This window comes from Saccopteryx bilineata, chromosome X (assembly GCF_036850765.1).
Source record: "Saccopteryx bilineata isolate mSacBil1 chromosome X, mSacBil1_pri_phased_curated, whole genome shotgun sequence".
NCBI classification, from domain to species: Eukaryota; Metazoa; Chordata; class Mammalia; order Chiroptera; family Emballonuridae; genus Saccopteryx; species Saccopteryx bilineata.
Genome location: NC_089502.1, coordinates 128782345 through 128802280, shown reverse-complemented (window position 1 = coordinate 128802280; position 19936 = coordinate 128782345). Strand labels below are relative to the sequence as shown.

General features: G+C 43.8%; 1 protein-coding gene across 2 annotated transcripts in view; it reads left to right on the top strand.

Moving 5' to 3' along the window:
* The window catches only part of PTCHD1 (patched domain containing 1), a 59715-nt gene extending 40200 nt beyond the window's left edge, over positions 1-19515 (top strand). The window contains exons 2-3 of one of the 2 annotated variants that reach the window (XM_066250134.1): positions 2071-2608; positions 14650-19515. In XM_066250134.1, coding sequence (XP_066106231.1) covers positions 2071-2608; positions 14650-16304 — 2193 coding nt within the window. In that variant the 3' untranslated portion in view covers positions 16305-19515. Of the gene's footprint in view, positions 1-1947; positions 2609-14649 lie in introns of both variants that reach the window. The other variant, XM_066250133.1, reaches the window with a different exon arrangement.
* Positions 19516-19936: the final 421 nt, after the last annotated feature.

Here is a 19936-nt window from a genome sequence, read left to right as displayed (position 1 = left end):
TAGGAGTTCTTTTAATCAAAATTCACTGGGCCATGCTTACAGAAGAGTGGATGAAACCACACTCACAGTTGAAACCCACTGACGATATTTTGCTCATCATTAATCTCAAAACAAATATTTAGCATACGGTTAGAGTTTTGTGAAATGAGTCTCCTGGGTATCTCTAGGGGAGAGAGAGACAGAGACAGCGACAAGGAATAAACGCAAAATATTTCAGCCAAACACAATACGATGAATTATTTCCTGAACCGGAGGGTTGGTGCCCATGAGAGGAATTGGGGGAGGGGCGCTGAGCATTAGGATTAACTCATGTTCTGTGCTAACTGAAGGACTTTGACAGCTGGTACCCCTCAGACATTTTCAAAAAGCATAATAAATATCCCACCCACCCTGGCACACGCACAGCCAAATGTCTTAGAAAATAATCCATCTAGAACAAATTTAAGAGAAAATCTATCAGGGTTATGGAGATGCTCAGAAGGTTACAGGTTATAATGCCAGAGACACAGTATGGCAATTTTGGACATTACGCTTTATTCCCTTTACATCTGAAGTGCTCTTCCTCAGTCATCAGACATGCGATAATGGCTGCCCCTGCTCTTGGGAGGGCCCACTCAGTGCAGGCGTCGTCCTGCAGGCATCCATTCGCTTAACACTCAACTGCACATCAACCACTGGCCTGATATTGAACACTGGCCACAATTCACAGACAGAAGACCTTATTTCCTCACCTTAGACTGGTGAGCACACGTACTCCTATGTATCTGAACTTGAGCACCTGGGATTTTTTAAGGGGTAGGACAGTGAAAGCACAAATTCAGGAATTAGCTGCTAGCAAGACCCTTCACTCACCTGCAGGCATTGCCAACCTAGATGTGTACTGTGAGGGGCCAGGAGTGCCGATTCTGGAGCCAGGCTGCCTGGCATAGCTCAGCTCACCATGACTTACTGTGTTTGTGACCTTGGGCACGTGACTTGGCTTCTCTGTGTCTCAGTTTCCTCGCCTATCAAATGAGGCTAGTACCTGTAAGTCACAGTTTCTTGTAAGGATTAAATGAAATAATCTGTAGAAAGGGCCTAGAACCGTGCCTGGCACGTCATAGGGGCTAAGTGAGTGTGTGTGTTTCCTAGTGCGCTCTGATAGCAAGCGCGCAGACACCACATAGCAAATCTGATGGAGGGAGACGTGTATACAGTGCATGCCACTGCGCGCCATTAGCATCATTCCCGTGGATCCCAGCCAGGCTCTTGCAGCTACAGCTCCCTTCCCATATAAGCAGACAAGGAAAGTCAGAGACTGGGAGGGCCCTCAAGGTGGACGCTTGGCTTTTATGGCACAGGGTGATTAGATTGGATGGGGAAATCGTGGACTAGCCTACAAAGCAGGGGATGGGGGACCTGTGGGCCAGAACCTTACCTTCGTTCACTTTGGACTTCACAGTGTCAGGAGAGAGAGAGACGCAACTGTGGACCTATGTGACGTTTTCAGACATTTATACACCACTTGAGTCACAAATAAGGAAGCACGGCTTGTGCAAACAATGCTGGTACTTTATTTTAGCCCAGCACTTTTCAAGTGTTAGCAAGGCCCAAATCTCTGGGAGGGGTTGTGAAAACTCTATGTCTAGGCCCCACCCCCAGAGGTCCTGATTTTTCAGATCTGACGTTGGGGCAGGGGGCAGCTGAACATTTTCCTTTCTGGCAAGTTCCCAGGTTGGCTGATGCTGCTGGTCCAGGGACTACCCTCAAACCACTAGTCAGATGTGTGCTTTGCATCCTTGCTACCAACTTCTGATGTAAGGTTATAACACTGAATTTGAACTCTAGCTTAGAGACCGCATGAATGACCCTCCACCCCTTAAACACAGATATTTGAATCCATAGAGCCAACATCACTTATTGATGTCTTCTTTTTGGTAATAAACGCTTTCACTTTTTTCCCCATAGTTGCATACTGCTGTGACCAAGATCCAGGTCCCAAGACCTGGTTTCAATTACACGTTCGCCCACATATGTGTCCTGAATAACGATAAGACTTGCATCGTGGATGACATAGTGCACGTTCTGCAGGAGCTGAAGAATGCTCGGGCCAACAACCGGACCAATTTTGCTATCACATACCCGATCACTCACTTGAAGAACGGGAGGGCTGTGTACAACGGGCACCAGCTCGGAGGTGTCACCGTGCACAGCAAGGACAGGGTCAAATCCGCAGAAGCCGTCCAGCTCACCTACTACCTGCAGTCAATCAACAGTCTCAATGATATGGTGGCTGAGAGGTGGGAGTCCAGCTTCTGTGACACTATCCGACTATTCCAGAAATCCAACAGCAAAGTCAAAATGTATCCTTACACGTCCACCTCCCTGAGGGAAGATTTCCAGAAGACCAGCCGAGTATCAGAACGCTACCTGCTCACCAGCCTGATCCTGGTGGTCACCATGGCCATCCTGTGCTGCTCCATGCAGGACTGCGTCCGCAGCAAACCCTGGCTCGGCCTGCTCGGGTTGGTGACCATAAGCCTGGCCACTCTCACTGCAGCCGGGATCATCAACCTTACCGGTGGGAAATACAATTCCATCTTCCTGGGAGTCCCTTTCGTCGTGCTAGGTAATTACTGCCCTTCATTTTTCTGGTTCCTCCTGCTGGTAATGGTGACTGGGTTTCTAAAAGGCCATCTAATGACTTTGTTTCATTTTTAGTATCTCCCTTTTGCCCAGAAGTCCTGGGACCAATTGTATAAAGTGCTGGTGGTCAGCAGGAAGCGACCTTATCTGATAAAAGTGCCCAAAGTCCCAACTCCTGGGTTCCAGCCCTGGTCCTCCATTAAGCAGCTGTGTGGCATTTAGCAGATGTCAATCTTGATGCCGTAGTGTCTTCGGTTGAGTGTTCCTAAAAACAGACCCTGAGACAATGGTTTAGATGCAAGTAGTTTATGTGGAAATAAGAACCTGACAGGGAAGGAAGGCCATTCAGGGCCTGTGAATGAGCAGGGTACTGCTGCGGGCACCTGTGGTTCAATCCTGCTGGAGACCTTTGGGAGACCTCGTAGAACACTCCATGGAGGGGCCCTCCTTCAGGCCTGGGGAAGCTGGTAGGACTCACTGAGGGCTCTCCCCAGGGTTGTTAACACCCTAGCACTGCCCAGGAAAGAGAGCACAGTCCTGCGGCTGGAGGAATCCCTGGAGCAGGGGTCCCCAAACTTTTTACACAGGGGCCCAGTTCACTGTCCCTCAGACCGTTGGAGGGCCGCCACATACAGTGCTCCTCTCACTGACCACCAGTGAAAGAGGTGCCCCTTCCGGAAGTGCGGCGGGAGCTCTATAAATGGTTTCAGGTGGCCACATGCGGCCCGCGGGCCGTAGTTTGGGGATGCCTGCCAGGAGTGACCGTGTGAAATGTGTAGTAAGGAGCCATCTGTGAGCTCCAGGATGTGAGTAGGAGGGCACACACATTGAACCCTGACAGTGTCTGCCACCCCGTTTCCCCACCCTGTAGATAGAGTGGCTGTGCGCGTGACACAAACGGACATAAATAAACGTACAAGAACTTTCAAAGCAACAAGTGAGACATAAACAGAGGGAAACGCTTCCTGTCCTTGCTATGAACTTAGGAGGATGATTTAAAATGATGGTGTGAGAATCCTACTATATTCCCTCTTGGGGGCTGCAGGAAATTCCCCTATAGAGCTAATGCTCAATACAAAGGCAGAGCAGTCTGAACATAACAGCAGTCACTCTGTGCCTCGGGCACTGGAGCTGGCACGCCCAGCACGCCCCATGGCAGAGTTCTCACGGGCCAAGGATTCAAACCGTTAGCTTTCCTCCTCTGCTGTGGGAACTTCTCATCAATTCCTTTAGGAAAATTAAAATGTCATTTGGAATCAGATACTGACGTGACAAATGAAGCAGCACTTTTCGTTGGCTCAGAAGGAACCATGGTGGACTTCATTAGTATGCCGTCTGCCGGGGGGGGGGGGCAGAAAGAAAAGAAAAGTCTCCTTGGGGAACCGCAGCTGCATCATGGTTAAGTGATAAGCAAGCAGGCTGGCGGGGCCGCAGAATTACACTCTGCCCTGTGCGCTATGTGGCCTGTGGGGATTTCAACCGCGCCAATGAACATGGACCGGTAGCCTTTGTGGGGAAGCGGGGCTCTGTGCAGAGCCTGAGCGAGTGCGGATTTACCAGGTCGGTTTACTTATCACTGCTAAACACAGTTGAGAAGGAGGCGCTCGCTGTATTTCCTCTGACTCCGGTCTGTTAAGAAGGCAGCGTCATCTGCCTCTTGGAAATAACCCCAAGACGATGTGGGTTGACTGGGAAATACAGGAAGGACAGACAGTGTCTTAGCAGCTTCCACAGAGGCTTGTGCCAAGATTAAAATTAAGATGTTTTGCTCATGATTGATTAGTCACAGGCTTGGGTGTTTTGTTTTGTTTTGTATTTTAACTTTTCATTTTAGAAATAGTGGGGTTTTGCTGTTGTATTGTTTTTGCAGGGGGCGGGATAAACAGGAATAAGAAAAGGGTGGGAAACTGAAGGAAGGCAGTAAGATTCAGAAGGTGAAGAAAAAAGGGTCATAACTGGAAACAGGACTATTGTTTCTGGTTTTATGACACTCTGGGGAGTTACCAGTGAGCTCGAAGTATGATACAACATCTAAAACCCCCTAAAAATGAATTGCACTAAGTCAAATAAACTTACAATATTTAGCACTTCTTAATATTAATCTTTAAGTCAAATAGAAGAGTCATCTTCAAAACTTCTTAAAATTAATTTCACCCCAAAATCAGTTTCCCTAAGTAAAATTAAATGAACTATTCAAAAACGTCTTTACATTAACTTTATTAAGCAAAAGACATCCAGTATTTAAAATTTCTTAAAACTTATTTTTTGTACTTTTTTAGAAAGGTTTTAAATGTTGTAAGTAAAAGTCAACACAGAAAGGAATATACCAGATAGTACTGGAGCAGGGAAGGAGGTACGAGATGGAAAGATGTAGTTGGCAGGGGAGTATCTTCAAAGAACAAATCCAGAAATAGTAGTGTCACAGCTCTGCAGAGACTGTTTCACTGCACCTGACGTCAGAGTTCAATTGAGAAAAATCTGGCATTTGCGATGAAAGGGGCCAAGCACTGCAGGTGCCCGTTACTCCCTTGTTTGCAATTTGTGAGGAATGTTCCAGGCATTGATTTGATGGCAGTTTTCCCTGCTAACGGTCGGTATGCAACCTTCCTGTACATTTTCAGCCCAAAGAAATCTGAAATTACTTAGTCACAACATGAAAGGAAGCTACGCCGTTTAGTAGTTAAAGGCCCATTTGCAATAAATACTCCGCACCATGTAATGGGTGCTTAATATGCTCGTAAAGCCAACAGTGCCTGGATTTAGGATGGTCGTTGTCCTTCTGTATGTCCTAGATAAACTCTTCACTATCCGAGTCTGATTGTAAAATAAAATATAAGCAGTAGCACATTTGAAAATGTTGCACTCAGGGCCAGGGTTAAATTCTGAGTTTTTTGATGACCAGTCCTCAAATGCCAATAAATATTTCAAATGACCAAGAAGAAATACAATGCTAATGGTTTTGCACTGAGTCAATAAACTGTCTGGTTTTTTTAAAAATTGCCTGGCCATGACACTAAATGGCTGTGCTTAAACTAAGCAGATTTAAGCAAAATCTCTTGATTTTTTTTAATCTAAATACAACATCAAATAAAAGTTAAAAATATGTGGCCTCATTGAGAAGGAAAAGGAGCCTAGATAAAAGTCTCTAGGACAGACATTTCCTTAGCTGACAAAAGGTCTATAATGTGATAAACATTAGAGATTTTAAATTCAAGAAACTAAACATTCTCAGTGTGATGCCGGTCACATAAGGCCAAACTCAGCCAAATGCCAAAATGGCAGTAGATTTAGAATGGAAAATTTTAAGACCACGTGTGTTAAGCCGTATTAACCTGACAAAATTCCAAAATAGGAAAGAATTTGGATAAACTCTGAGAGTTCACCATAATGGGATGTGACTATGTGTTTCTAGCCAAGACGATACGTGACATCTCTGGCAATAAGACTATATCCTACACAGATGATTCATTTTGGCAATGATGTAAGCATAGATACATCATGATTTAGAATGTTTTTAATCAGTGGCATGCATATTAGACAATCCCACTTCTGGCAAAGTCCCTGTCCATATGAGTCAGATCAGTTTATTTAGAGCTGAAATCCTTAAAGGTCTACAGTATTATAATGCTCATTGACATGTTTTAGTTACTGTAATTTGGAGAGGAGTTTATTTCATCCATACCCCTTATGCATAAAATAATAGCCTTTATTTCCAAACTATATTGATAGCAGGTATTAAGGTATTGGAACTGCCATTTGAAAATATATGATACTCATCATTTTAAGCCATTATGGAATTTCCTTTAAAGGATGAGGATTTACACCATTTTCCTACAGTTGCGTATGATTTTAAAAAATTGGCATAGATTTTGTAGAGGCAAGCTCTCCTCACAGGCTTAATACTTCCACAGCTTTGCTGATCAGACACAAATCAGGAAGAGTGGGGTGTTGGAGAATAGAGAAGGGAACAGAGGAAGGTTTTCTTCCTTCTTCATCTGGAAGGTTTGTTGCTTCATGTGTATTGTAACCAGTGGAAAGAGAGGAGTTTAACCTGTGGTGAAAGTTAGTTTGGTTATTAGTTTATATGCAGTAATCTAATTTACAAGGGTTGCTTTGCATTGATCAAGATATAGGACTTGCAAAGCTTGGATGAGACAAAAAAATATATATATTCTTTAAGTCCTAGCAAATGTTTGGGATTTTGAGAAGGTCAAATGCCAGATCTTCTGAATTATCCAGCCAGGCCACTCATATTCAAGGGTGGAAACAAGAAAGGATGTGATTGAGTGCTAGGAGGAAAATAATAGCAGGGATGTTGGGCTTCTTTCAGATATTCGTTCTAAGATGATCTGTATTCAGCAGAAACCAGATCAGGTTCAGTTCCCTAAGAATTTGTTCTCATTTGCTGCCACCTGGAATGTGATGCAGTGTATGGAGCTCAAGCTTGCCAAGGGGTCAAAGTTCTCGCTCAAGAAATGTAGTTCTAAATGAGAAACTGCAGCTCAGTTAGTTTTGCTCTTAAATTTAAGTAAACATGAAAGGTTTTGCTTTCTTGATGAGTATTCTGGTATATGTCTAAAGTCATGAGAAACACTGGGGGGGGGTCAGCCAATAATAATAAAGTCCAAACCATAGGAAATTGCCAACAAAATTGATACTGATATGCGATCATTTTTGAACTACAAAAGTGGTAATTTCTTATGGTTCAACCTAATACATTATGTAGAAGTCTATCGTTTGCAACAATATGACAATGTACATGATGAAAGAGAAGTATATTAGAGTGTTGTAGAAATACTCTGCTTAGATATAAATCACTAATAGGTTCAGTGGATTCTAGGGAAAAAATGGTTTATTAAAGTTTTGTTGTTCCAATTTTTACCAGTTAACATCTGGTTTAAAATACAGTCATTGCATGCTTTTTTCCCTGAAAATCTTATCTGTAATGGTCTGCGGTCACTGAGAGACTGATCTATAGGAGAGTGTGTAATCTGGTTTTGTGGCTAGTTCTCAGCCTCATATTCTTATGCTCCATCACAGTAAGGGGCGGGGAGTGAGAAACAGGTTTGGGGAGATGGAACAGAATACATTTGATTCTTCTATTCTTAACCATAAAGGAAGCCAAGTACAGAACTAGGGTTGTGGGTCTAGGAAGACAGAGCTCAGTGAGGTAGAGGAATGCAAAAGCGTCTCCCTTTTGACCCAGGCCTCCCCAGGTATACTCCGCTGGTCTGGCCACCCTACTTCAGGGCGTGGGGGAGCTGTGGAGTCCACGAGGGCCAGGCAGCAGGAGACAACAGCAGGACACTGAGTGCGTAAAAGTTAAACCACGAGGAGAAACGCCTCATTTGCTGCTGCGATTTGGACTGACATCTCAGAAAGTCCCTCCTGAGCCTGATAGTCATGATCAGATGGGTCTGCAGGAGTTCACAACACAAGTAGATTCACAAACATTGTTAAGGAAACCCTGCATTTCACCTAGGGTGCTTCAGCAGCCAAGAACCAAAAGGTAGGCGGAACCTAAGGAAGGCTTCTAGCCCTTGCTCGGCAGTGACTGGGGTTGCAGTGCCAGCAGGTCTTTTCCATGCCAGTAAAATAATCTCACATCAGCCTGTTATTCACTGTAGGTGTAGGTGTGTCATCTGCGTGCATAATGTATATTATATGTCACATATGCAATATGAGTTCATGTATGTATAAAGATGTATTTTATGTGTTTATGACATCTTATTAGTGTATATAGTTTGAACGTTTGAATATAAATACTATATACTTATGTAGTTATCATACAGTACATATTCACACACTAGAACATGTTTGAATAGGGTAAGACATACATACATATGTTTATATATTCCATATGTCTTCTATATGAAAAGATATATCACACAATGACCATAGCATGTATTATGGGCCACATTTGTACACACCAATTTTATATAGTGCCACCCACACACAGAGTCTAAATACCTTATCTTTAAACAAGGAAGAGCTATTAGCACATTCATTTCTTGGACTCTTATTTGCAGCTCCTTAGTGAAGGAAAATCATTTCTCAGATTAGAACCCAGTTCGGCGAGTAGAATAACCAAAATCCCACAGGTCTCTGGTAGAGTTGAAAAAGAGCGTTTCTGTCCTGATGTGAGCATTTGTCAACTTAAGCAGAGGATGCCTTTACTCCCACTCTTAACTGTGAAACAGAACAGGTTGTGATAAACCAAACAAGTCAGCATAAAAAGTAAATGTTTATAACTGGCAAAGTGTAAATGTAACCCAATCAATGAACTTTCCCCTGAAAACAGATGTTACTCAACCCAGACATATCTACACGTTAAATTTCTTCAAAAAAAAAAAAAACACCTCAAAATCATAAATTTATGTGGATGTCAGTCAAAGAAAAACATTTTATAAACATGAGCTACTTAGGAAAGCTCATCTAAGAATAAAATATGTTTTAAGCAGATTTTGCTCATGCCATTGTGATATTCTCTTGATTTTCTGGAAGAATGTCGTCATTTTATTTCCACATTGAAACTGAAATCAGCAAACCATCCCATTTCCTGCCCTTGTCTTCTCAGCCATCCCTTACTTTTAGGCAGTCAGGGTGAGGAAACCCTGCTGGCAGGGGAAGGGTTCGAACCGGAGGAGTACCTGAAGGATGGGCTCCTGTGCTATGGCTGAGTGTAGGGAAGGCGGGAGAGTCTGGGCCTACAGAACAACCTGCCCCACAGAATCCAGATGTACAGATTAGATCAGTTTGCCTGCGATTGTTCATTGACCAAAAAATACACAAATCACCCAGACCACCTCTGATAGCAAAACCATAAAATACATTGAAAAGATGATTCACTTTCTGAACAACTTTGCAGAATTATATCAACGGGGTAAAGTTAGGTTCCCTCTCAAGTATTTCTTAGCGTAATCCTTACGTCAGTGGCTTATAAACAGCCCTGAAGGCTTTGGTCAGGGCCCAGCAAACGGTCTGGCCGAGAGCGAGGTTTAATCTGAGTGTTCCTGAAATGCACCCTAAGTGACTGGAGGTTTAGCCAGTTGAAATTTTTCCACCATTAGTGTTATTTGTCATCTGTGCTGCTTTTTCTCTTCATTGGCTCTAAAACCTGAAAGTTAACTGCACATAAAGATATCAAATTCTTTTGAAAAGAAGAAAAACTATTAGCCTAAATCCTTTAGTATTTGACTTTACTAGATGACAATCCCAAAGTCTATTGCTAATAAAATTTAAACTGTGTTCCTAGTACAAATTGTGTCCGAATGTTGGTGAACAACTAGGTCTACTGTCCTTATCCCAGGGCCTGGCTCAAAGCCCATGTTGCCTTCAAAGCATTCACTCATGAATAATTAGAACTTGGACCCATGTGTGTGTCTTGACACATACTGATATGCATGTAGCTACCTATACAGAAATGCAATGAATCAAAATAAAAACCAATATCTTGGATGTGGTCTTAGAAGACACATGAATACTTTAAAAGCTTCTTTATTTCAGAATTTGATAGCATCAGTATGTGTTGTTTAACAGTTCCCTTTGGCAACTGTTCAGGCTTAAATACTGTGACTGTAAGCAGGAATGGCCTGGGATATTGGTCAGTTCCCGGCATGCTCTCTGTGATACAATCTCAGTGAGCCATGGACCTGCCCGTCTGATGATGAGCCCTGGCTCCCCCTACTGCTGCAGGGTCTCTGGTCAACATGGGCTAAATCTATTGGGAACTTCCCGTTTAAGTAGATTTCCGCATGAACGCTGCTGCCAGGGAGTCCTCATGAACACTGAAGATGGAAAATGGTCCCTTGCCAAAGTGATGCTTTGTGCTAATGACAAAGTCCCCTTGGCCAGATTTAATAGGGAAGCTTATAGAGCTCCATCTTCATATAGAAAATGTAATGACTAAAGTTCAAAGCAGATGGCAATACTTTTGCTTTTAAAACCCCTTTTAAACATGGGGAAAACAATAGCCAACTGGAAAGGTCTCTAGTCCACATGCGGTATATCTCTTCGCCTACATCTCTAAGGCGTGGCCACCTCAGCCCCAAGTTAAGAGAGTGATGGATGATGGTGATGCCAAAGGAGGGGGAGGGGAAAGGAGAGGAACAGAGCCTGTCTGAATCTTCTTCCCTGCCTTTCCTTCATTTCCGCTGGCCCAAGTTCGGAAACAGCTTTAAAGGACAAGGCCTGGGCAGGCTGGAGGAAAGGGTATGGAGTCCATCCCTGTGAAACCCACCTTCCTGCCTCCTCCCTATTCTCTGTTCCATTCCCCAGACCCAGGGGAAGCTGCCTCCTTAGATCATCGCCCCAGAGGGGTTTGCATTTAAAAGGATACCCGTGAAGGCCGCTGAAACCAAAGGGAGTGTGGGTATAATCACGGGTAGAGCAGGCATCCCTCAGGTCCTAGGGCCTGGGAATATGTCTCCCCTTGAGTACAGGCCAGGAAACGGGGCCTTACATTCCAGCTTTCCTTTAGGGTAATAGCCCGACCTCTTCCACATAAATGACCAGCTGTGAGTCAGGTCTAATGCCCGCAGTTTTGCCTGCCCTGACTGGCAGCTTCAGGAGGGAGGCCCAGCAATGGTGTCTGCCTGAAACCCAAGGAGCTCTTCCAAGACACTGTACAACTCCAGCTCAGGGTTTAAGGTAAAGGCGTCTGTTAGTGAAGCGTGGCTTGAGAAACAACAGTCCTGGCCTATCAGGAATGGGGGCGGGGTTGAGGATAACTAGCATCAGCTGCTGAGCAATGGGTAGAAGAGATTCTTTCCCAGGGCCTCCTTCTCTGCCCTCTGGCAGTGTGTGCACGCACACCCCATAGCAAGAGCAACAAAGGGCAGGCACAGTTCCCAAAAGCCACTGAGAATAAGATCAGAATTCTCTCTGGAACTGCCCCCAGAACCAAGAGCAGATGCAAAAAGAGTTAAGAGTCAATAAAAATAAACCATCACACAAGGCATTTAAAATACAGAAGCAGAATTCAAGAGACAAGCACACCACCTACTTCCACCTTTCCCTGGCTTTATTTTCATTCTGGACTCTCAAGCCTCACCTTTTCTTCCATTAATTCAAATTTCTCTTCTCAGTTAGCTTCTAAGATTATTCCACAGCAAGGTAAAGAAATGGATTCCTATTGTATTTTTCAATCTGGGTCAGATAATGTCATTATAAAACATTACACCAATTTTTTAAAAGGACTGCAAAGCAGATTTAATTTCAATGCTACTATGTGGCTAATTCAAACCCTTCTCTGTGGATCCTTATTTTCTCACCGCATTTAATGGTTCAGTAGTAAAGCTCTGCTTTAAAACATTTTTTCTTTTAATGTTTAAGATGGCTTGTAATTTCTTTTTTAAATTTTTTTTAATAAATTTTTATTAATGGTAATGGGATGACATTAATAAATCAGGGTACATATATTCAAAGAAAACATGTCCAGGTTATTTTGTCATTAAACTATGTTGCATACCCCTCGCCCAAAGTCAGATTGTCCTCCGCCACCCTCTATCTAGTTCTCTGTGCCCCTCCCCCTCCCCCTAACTCTCTCCCTCCCTCCCTCCCATGTCCTTCCTCCCCCCACCCCTGGTAACCACCACACTCTTGTCCATGTCTCTTAGTCTCGTTTTTATGTTCCACCAATGTATGGAATCATGTAGTTCTTGTTTTTTTCTGATTTACTTATTTCACTCCGTATAATGTTGTCAAGATTCCACCATTTTGCTGTAAATGATCTGATGTCATCATTTCTTATTTAATTTATTGTGTTGACATGGTTTCAAGTGTCCCATTCAATATAACATCATATAACAATTAAATACTGTAAAAATCTTCCATTGCCATTTTCAGTGAAACTAAATTGTGTTTTGCCCATTAGAACATATCCCATGTAGCCTAAATAAAATGGTCAGGGTGCGATGTCTCCAAGATATTAATCCTGCTTGTAATTTCACTGTCAAGGGATCAGTTACTTTTTCTTTTTTCTTCTTTTTTTTTAATGAGAGGAGGGGAGGCAGAGACAGACTCCCGCATGCACCTGACCAGGATCCACCCAGCATGCCCACCAGGGGGTGATGCTCTGCCCATCTGGAGCCCTTGCTCCGTTGCACCAAGAGCCATTTTTAGCATCTGAGGCAGAGGCCACGGAGCCATCCTCAGTGCCAGGGGTCACCTTGCTCCAATTGACCATGGCTGCAAGAGGAGAGGAGAAGAGAGAGAGAGAGAAGCAAGAAAGGGAGGGGTAGAGAAGCAGGTGGGCACTTCTCCTGTGTGCCCTGGCCAGGAATCGAACCCTGGACATCCACGCCAGGTCGACATTCTACCACTGAGCCAACCAGCCAGGGTCAGGATCAGTTACTTTTAACTGGAGGTCTGTTGGTCCTCCCTGACAAGACAGTGGAAATAGCCTTAATAGTGTTCTCTCCTGAGACTAGGTGTGAACGATCTAAAACATAATTAACAACAGGCTGCCAGTCACTGAGTGCATTTTTTGCTTAATGTATGGGGAGTTTAGGTGCCTCCAACTTCATAGGGGCCACAGTGCTAGTTATCAAATTGACAATTTGGATCTGACCTCTAAAAGTGGCTTAAAACAATGCCCGGTAAGTTAAATGTCAAGTCCCTCTAAGAAAAAAGGCCTCTGCAATAACTAAAATGGGCGTTCGTTTTTGAGGCCAAGACTTCACAATTGGTATACAAATACCAGCCTCAGTTATTGCGTACACAAGATAGCAGTGACTCACTTCACTCAGCATTACCCTTGGCCGGAGATTTTAAATTCTTCTTTAAAAACAAGATGATTGTACCACAGGGTAAAGATTTTATTATCTTCAATAATAGGATTGACTATGCCAAGGCGTAGAGGAAGAAAATTAGAGCTGCTGATCCCAGTGCCAAGACAGGGGTTACTGAAAGCAAAAGTGGGTCACTTTGGTAGGCTCTTCAATGCTGCAGTGGCCAGGAAACCCAGGGAGGCCCATCGGGGAAGGCTCCAGCCCCAACCAGAGGAGGTGAGAGAAGCCAGGCTAGATCCGGTCACGGGAAGTAGAATGGAGTCCGAACCTCTGCCATTCCGGTGTTACTGGAATACCACCCAAGAAGCAAAGGCACTGAGTAGTTAAGGAAAGGGGTGACTGATCTGGCTCTGTCCCTCAGAGGCCATTGCCAAATAGTGCAGAGAAACCAGAAGAGTCACCTCTTTCTTGATTCGTCACCTTTGAATAACAATCAGTCCAACAGAACCCTGAAGACAAGATACAAGCCATAACCCTTCAACCTGAATTTTAATTGTTATCAACTGCAGGGAGAGTTCATGGGACTCTTGCTCCTTCTTTCATGTCTCCTATTCACTCAAGCTTGTGCCTACTACTTTTTTTCTTCCGTCTGTTTCTCGGATTTTTTGCCTCCTGCACTAATACTTAGGAAGGGGGCGGGGAGAAAAGGCTGTGATTTAGGTTCCCGTCAAAGCTCAAATTCAATCCAGTGTCTTTCCCCCTAAAGCCCTCCACTTGGCCAGACTTAAGTGAGACGATATGTAACTTGGAACCCTATCCCCAGTGCCTTCCTCTGTGCTAACCTCCAGCCAGACTTGTGGGAATGACAAGCAAAATGAGGAGTGGCCAGGCATCTTCTCTAGAGTGTTCCACCGACCCAGGGAAACAGATCCTCTGCCAACCACACCAACAAACTTACACTGTCGATATACATGATCCCCAAGAGACATAGAGACAAGTCTGCTCGGCTCCCTATAGGCAAAAGTCCACCCAGCTTGGGGCATGGAGATCTTAGCTCCTCTAGCTGCCCTTTGACTAGCCATTAACATTGATGACTCACCATTAATATTTATGACTCACCAAAACACGGGCCTCTCTCTTCCTGGGAGAAATCATTGGCATTGACCTGTCACCTGTCACATTAGGGCTGGTAATAGTTCCCTTGACCCAGTACCTTTCCCATGACCAAGTCGCTTCCTCTGTTCAAAGATATTAGTCTTTCTAACTATTATCTGGTCTCTTTCTGCCCCCTCAGGTCATGGATTATGTGGGACTTTTGAAATGTTGTCGGCCTGGAGGAAAACTAAAGAAGACCAACACGTTAAAGAGAGAACCGCAGCAGTCTATGCAGACTCCATGCTATCCTTCTCTCTCACCACTGCCATGTACCTGGTCACCTTCGGCATAGGGGCCAGCCCTTTCACAAACATTGAGGCAGCCAGGATTTTCTGCTGCAATTCCTGTATCGCAATCCTTTTCAACTACCTCTATGTACTGTCCTTTTATGGTTCCAGCCTGGTGTTCACTGGCTACATCGAAAACAATTACCAGCATAGTATCGTCTGTAGAAAACTCCCAAAGCCCGACGTATTGCAGGAGAAGCCGGCATGGTACAGGTTTCTCCTGACAGCCAGATTCAGCACGGACACAAGTGACGGCGAGGAAGCAAACACTTACGAGAGTCACCTAATGGTATGCTTCCTCAAACGCTATTACAGTGACTGGATAACCAACACCTACGTCAAGCCTTTTGTAGTTCTCTTTTACCTTATTTATATTTCCTTTGCCTTAATGGGCTATCTGCAGGTCAGTGAAGGGTCAGACCTTAGTAACATCGTAGCAACTGCGACACAAACCATTGACTACACTACTGCCCAGCAAAAGTACTTCAGCAACTACAGTCCAGTGATTGGCTTTTACATATATGAGTCCATAGAGTACTGGAACTCTACCGTGCAAGAGGACGTGCTAGAATACACCAAGGGGTTTGTGCGGATATCCTGGTTTGAGAGCTATTTAAATTACCTGCGGAAACTCAATGTGTCCACTGGCTTGCCTAAGAAAAATTTCACAGACATGTTGAGGCATTCCTTCCTGAGAGCCCCCCAATTTTCGCATTTTCAAGAGGACATCATCTTCTCTAAAAAGTACAACGATGAGGTCGACGTAGTGGCCTCCAGAATGTTTCTGGTGGCCAAGACCATGGAGACAAAGAAAGAAGAACTCTATGATCTCTTGGAGACCCTGAGAAGACTCTCTGTCACCTCCAAGGTGAAGTTCATTGTTTTCAACCCTTCCTTCGTGTTCATGGACCGCTACACCTCCTCTCTGGGCGCCCCCCTGCACAACTCCTGCATCAGTGCTTTGTTCCTGCTCTTCTTCTCCGCGTTCCTGGTGGCCGACTCTCTGATCAACGTCTGGCTCACTCTCACGGTGGTGTCCGTGGAGTTCGGAGTGATAGGTTTCATGACATTATGGAAAGTACAACTAGACTGCATTTCTGTGCTATGCTTAATTTACGGCATTAACTACACAATTGACAATTGTGCTCCACTGTTATCCACGTTTGTTCTGGGCAAGGACCTCACAAGAACTAAATGGGTGAAAAACACCCTGGAAGTACACGGGGTAGCTGTGTTACAGAGTTACCTCTGCTATATTGTTGGTCTGATCCCTCTTGCAGCTGTGCCTTCGAATCTGACCTGTACACTGTTCAGGTGCTTGTTTTTAATAACATTTGTCACCTTCTTTCACTGCTTTGCCATTTTACCTGTGATACTGACTTTCCTGCCACCCTCTAAGAAAAAAAGGAAAGAGAAGAAAAATCCTGAGAACCAGGAGGAAATTGAGTGTGTAGAAATGGTGGATATCGATAGTACCCGGGTGGTTGACCAAATTACAACTGTGTGATAGTGTCTTCTTGTTCTGTTCTCACCCTAGGTCTTACCAAGAGCAAAGAGGTTATGGTAATGAAACAAATGGAAAGTTTTTCTTTCTTTTCCAAGGATAGGGAACAGGCATTGATTGCCAACAAAAATAAAGGACAAGGGGGGAAATAGTCACCGCATATTTTCAATCTTTTAAGACAAAAGGTTGTTATCAGGAAGAACTTACACACAGAGACACATACACACACAGACTCTAGGAGACTTACAGTCTCTTAAACTGAGATCAAATAGAAGAAAGCTTATTAGCAAGCAGAATCTATTGTATTCACACTGCAGATGTTGCTGGTATTGTGACAAAAACCTACTGATTGAAAGGTCAGCTGCCGAGACAGAAATAGCTTTAAGCATTGTTCAATGAGGTTTCCAGAACTTCTGCAGACAGGCAGGGTCTGTGGTTTGAGGTTTCAGCTGTCACATCTAGCTCCCCAACATCCCAAGATGATGCTTGGGAAAGTTCTGGCCAGCAGAATCCAGCCAGAACCTCAGAGGCAGACACATGATGGAGTGGCCATCACCATGGATGGAAATTGAGTCACCCAATACTCACCCAGGTGAGGCAGTTTTCTTGTCTAGAATGAATTTGTCCTATCCCCCCGTCAGTGTACTTTTAACATTTTGTATAGTTTGGTTACTATACCTTTAAACCAGCGACAGCTCCAGCACTGCAGAGCTGAGCGCTTCTATTTTGGAATATCTTGTTGCTTGTCACCAAATGGATCTGCTTTCTGAGTTACAGCTCTTTGGCAGGAGGCTCTGAGTATCCAAAAGCGCCAAGCCAAACCCAAATACCTGGCACGCTGGAGGAAAAGCAGGTGTCTACTTGAACCCAGAGACAGTGTTTCCGTTTTGACACAAAAATGGCCAGCTGGTACAGCTGTTTGTGGTCTGGCCCTACATGCACTTTTTTGCGTGGATGCCCAGAAACAAAATCTGCCCACGCCTAGCTGAGGAAGGAGAAATGAACAATGAAATGCTTATTTGCTGTAGCTTCCAATGTCTAGTGCCAGTCTGCCTTCACTACGGTATGTGCGTGTTCAGAGACACAGAGGAGAACTGGTTCTCTGGTGGGCACAAGTCCTGAAACTGAGTAACGCCGTCAAAGTGCAGGCAGGGGGGTCAAGGGCTGAAAGGGAGACAGATGGAATGGCTAGAAGATGTAATCAGTGATACAAATCTATCGGTGACGACGGTCATACTTTTCTGCTAAGCTGGCTGCACTTTCACCTTCCTGCCCCACCCCCGCCTTTGTTGGTGCCCCTCTATTCCCTTGCATGGCCGTTCTGCACGTCAATGAGCCTAGATGTTTATACTGTTGACTTGCAGTATCTGCAGGATCGAAACAGAAATGGTTTGATCTGCAGAGGCTATGTATATTGCCCCAGACCCCTGCATTTCTTTAAGTCTATAAAAATGAAGCTAAAAGCTGGTCACATGTGAGGCAACCGTCTACAGTATTTTTCCCTTTTAGAGATGTAGCTTATTTAGATATTGATAGCAGTAAGCATTTCCCAAAAGCACCTTACCTTTTGTACCTTAGCGGATGTACTGTGCAACTTTCCCATCCTCCGCAGAGGAGGACACAGACCTAGGAGGATGAAGCGACTCCCCCAGGGTCACACCACTAGAGGTTTTCTATCATGATAGTGTGCCTAAGATAGGGCAGGCCAATTTTCGATTTTCTCATATGAGGGCTATACTCCCTTCAGAGTACATTTCCAAGGAAGGAACATAGGACTTTGTTGGCCACAGGGCAGACTTTTTTTTATGCCTGGGTAATTGTTTGTGATTTAGACTTGCCACTGTTTTCCCAAACAGCAAAAATGTCCGAATGATTCAGATGTAACCACACCAAGTGCAAACCTGTGCTATTTCATGTACTGTTGTTCAAGTAGTTGTAAATACATGTGCAGGGGATCGTAGCTAGTGTGTGGCACAGTTGTTCGGTCTCTCCTGCAGACGCACGAAGTGATCATGCCAACGTGTTATGCACTCAACTAGAAGATAATGAGCTTTAATCTGAGGACAAGCACAGTCCTCGAAAAAGGGCAAGTTCGCATAATAGATCTGCGATCAATTCTCTCCCCAAGGGGTCTGCAACTAGGCCGTTTTTTATAAAACACAGCTGAAGAGGGGATTGGTTTTATTCTTAAATCATATGTTGCTAAATCATTTTCTGAACAGCGTGTTCTAAATCAGCCATTGATTTAGTGTCGGCCACAGGAGCACCTTAGGTTAAAATGACTCCACAAAACTGATAGGACACACACCACAATTAAGTGGATTGTGTTGAGAATTTAATCATTCAGTTCGGTCAACCGGAATGACTTACTATGGAACTTTGTTTTATGACAGAGAGCAGTTTTCCAGCTTGATTGAGTCTCTGTATTCTTTGGGATATTGTATTTTTAAATGAAGGGCATTTTCAACCTTGTCAACTTGTCTTTTTGACACTTGAAATTAATGCTTATGAAATTTTGACTGTGGAATGATTTTTCTTTACTGGGGGATTCTGCATGCCAAGATTTATTACTTATTATTTAGTGTTAGTCATCATTTGTTAATATTGATTATTGATTATTGATCAACTTATTGCTCTGATAGTATTGGGTTAGCCCCCATTTAGACCCACCACAGAGAAGACACTTTAGAAGTCACTCAAAATCACATCTTGATAAAATCTTCCCTTTGTGAAGTTTTACTTTTTCAATTGCTATAAAGAGAAAAGGAAGAATCCTAACAAACACTTGCAAAAGTTTAATTTTTCAATTAATTCCAACCAAGATGTTAATACCCACTTTACCAAAGATATTTATTTGGTTGGTTTAGAGTTGGTGTTTGGTGTTTGTTTACCAAAGAAAATATTCCATTCATCAATGTTTCTCCTGGTCAACTTAAAAAACAAACAAAAAAAAAAACCTGATACGTTGGCTTTCTTGGTAATTCATAAGGAATAAAGAAAAGTCAGGGTAAGGGTGATACTCTCTCACTGAGTGAATCTCAGCAGAAGATATACATACACAGGAAACCTGGGGTTTGCAAGACAGAAAATTATACTTGAAATGGGCATTATTGTTTAGTTCTACTGCAACGGTCCGATAAGCAGCATAAGGGCTCCTCAGGCTAAAAGGACCACATGTGTTCCACAGAAGAGAAAACAAACGAACCCTCATGAAACTCCCTCTCCATTGTTCCAGCTTGTAGGTTTTGGTTTGGTTTGGGGTCTTGGGGGGGCGGGGGGTGTTGGCTTTTCGCTTTGCTGTGGTTTGGTCCGTGGTGTTCATGTTAGCTTTGTTTGCTTCTGCCTTTCCTGTGACTTTTACCCGTTCAGTGTTCAGTCAGAAGTGAGATCATATGAATCCATCCTCCACTTAGTTATTAAACTCCTCTCTATTCGAGGCCCTTGATAACCCTTTCATTTTAACTGACCACCACTTCATTGTTCTAAGTGGTATTGTGTTTATCTCAAGAACAGGTGGGCTAGGCAGCCACTCTGAGGATTTGCCGAGAGGCAGAGCCTTTTGAACACAAATGGTATCTTCCTCCTACTGGCTTTATTCCTTCGGATCCTATTAAAGTAGTTCTGCAACTTGTAGT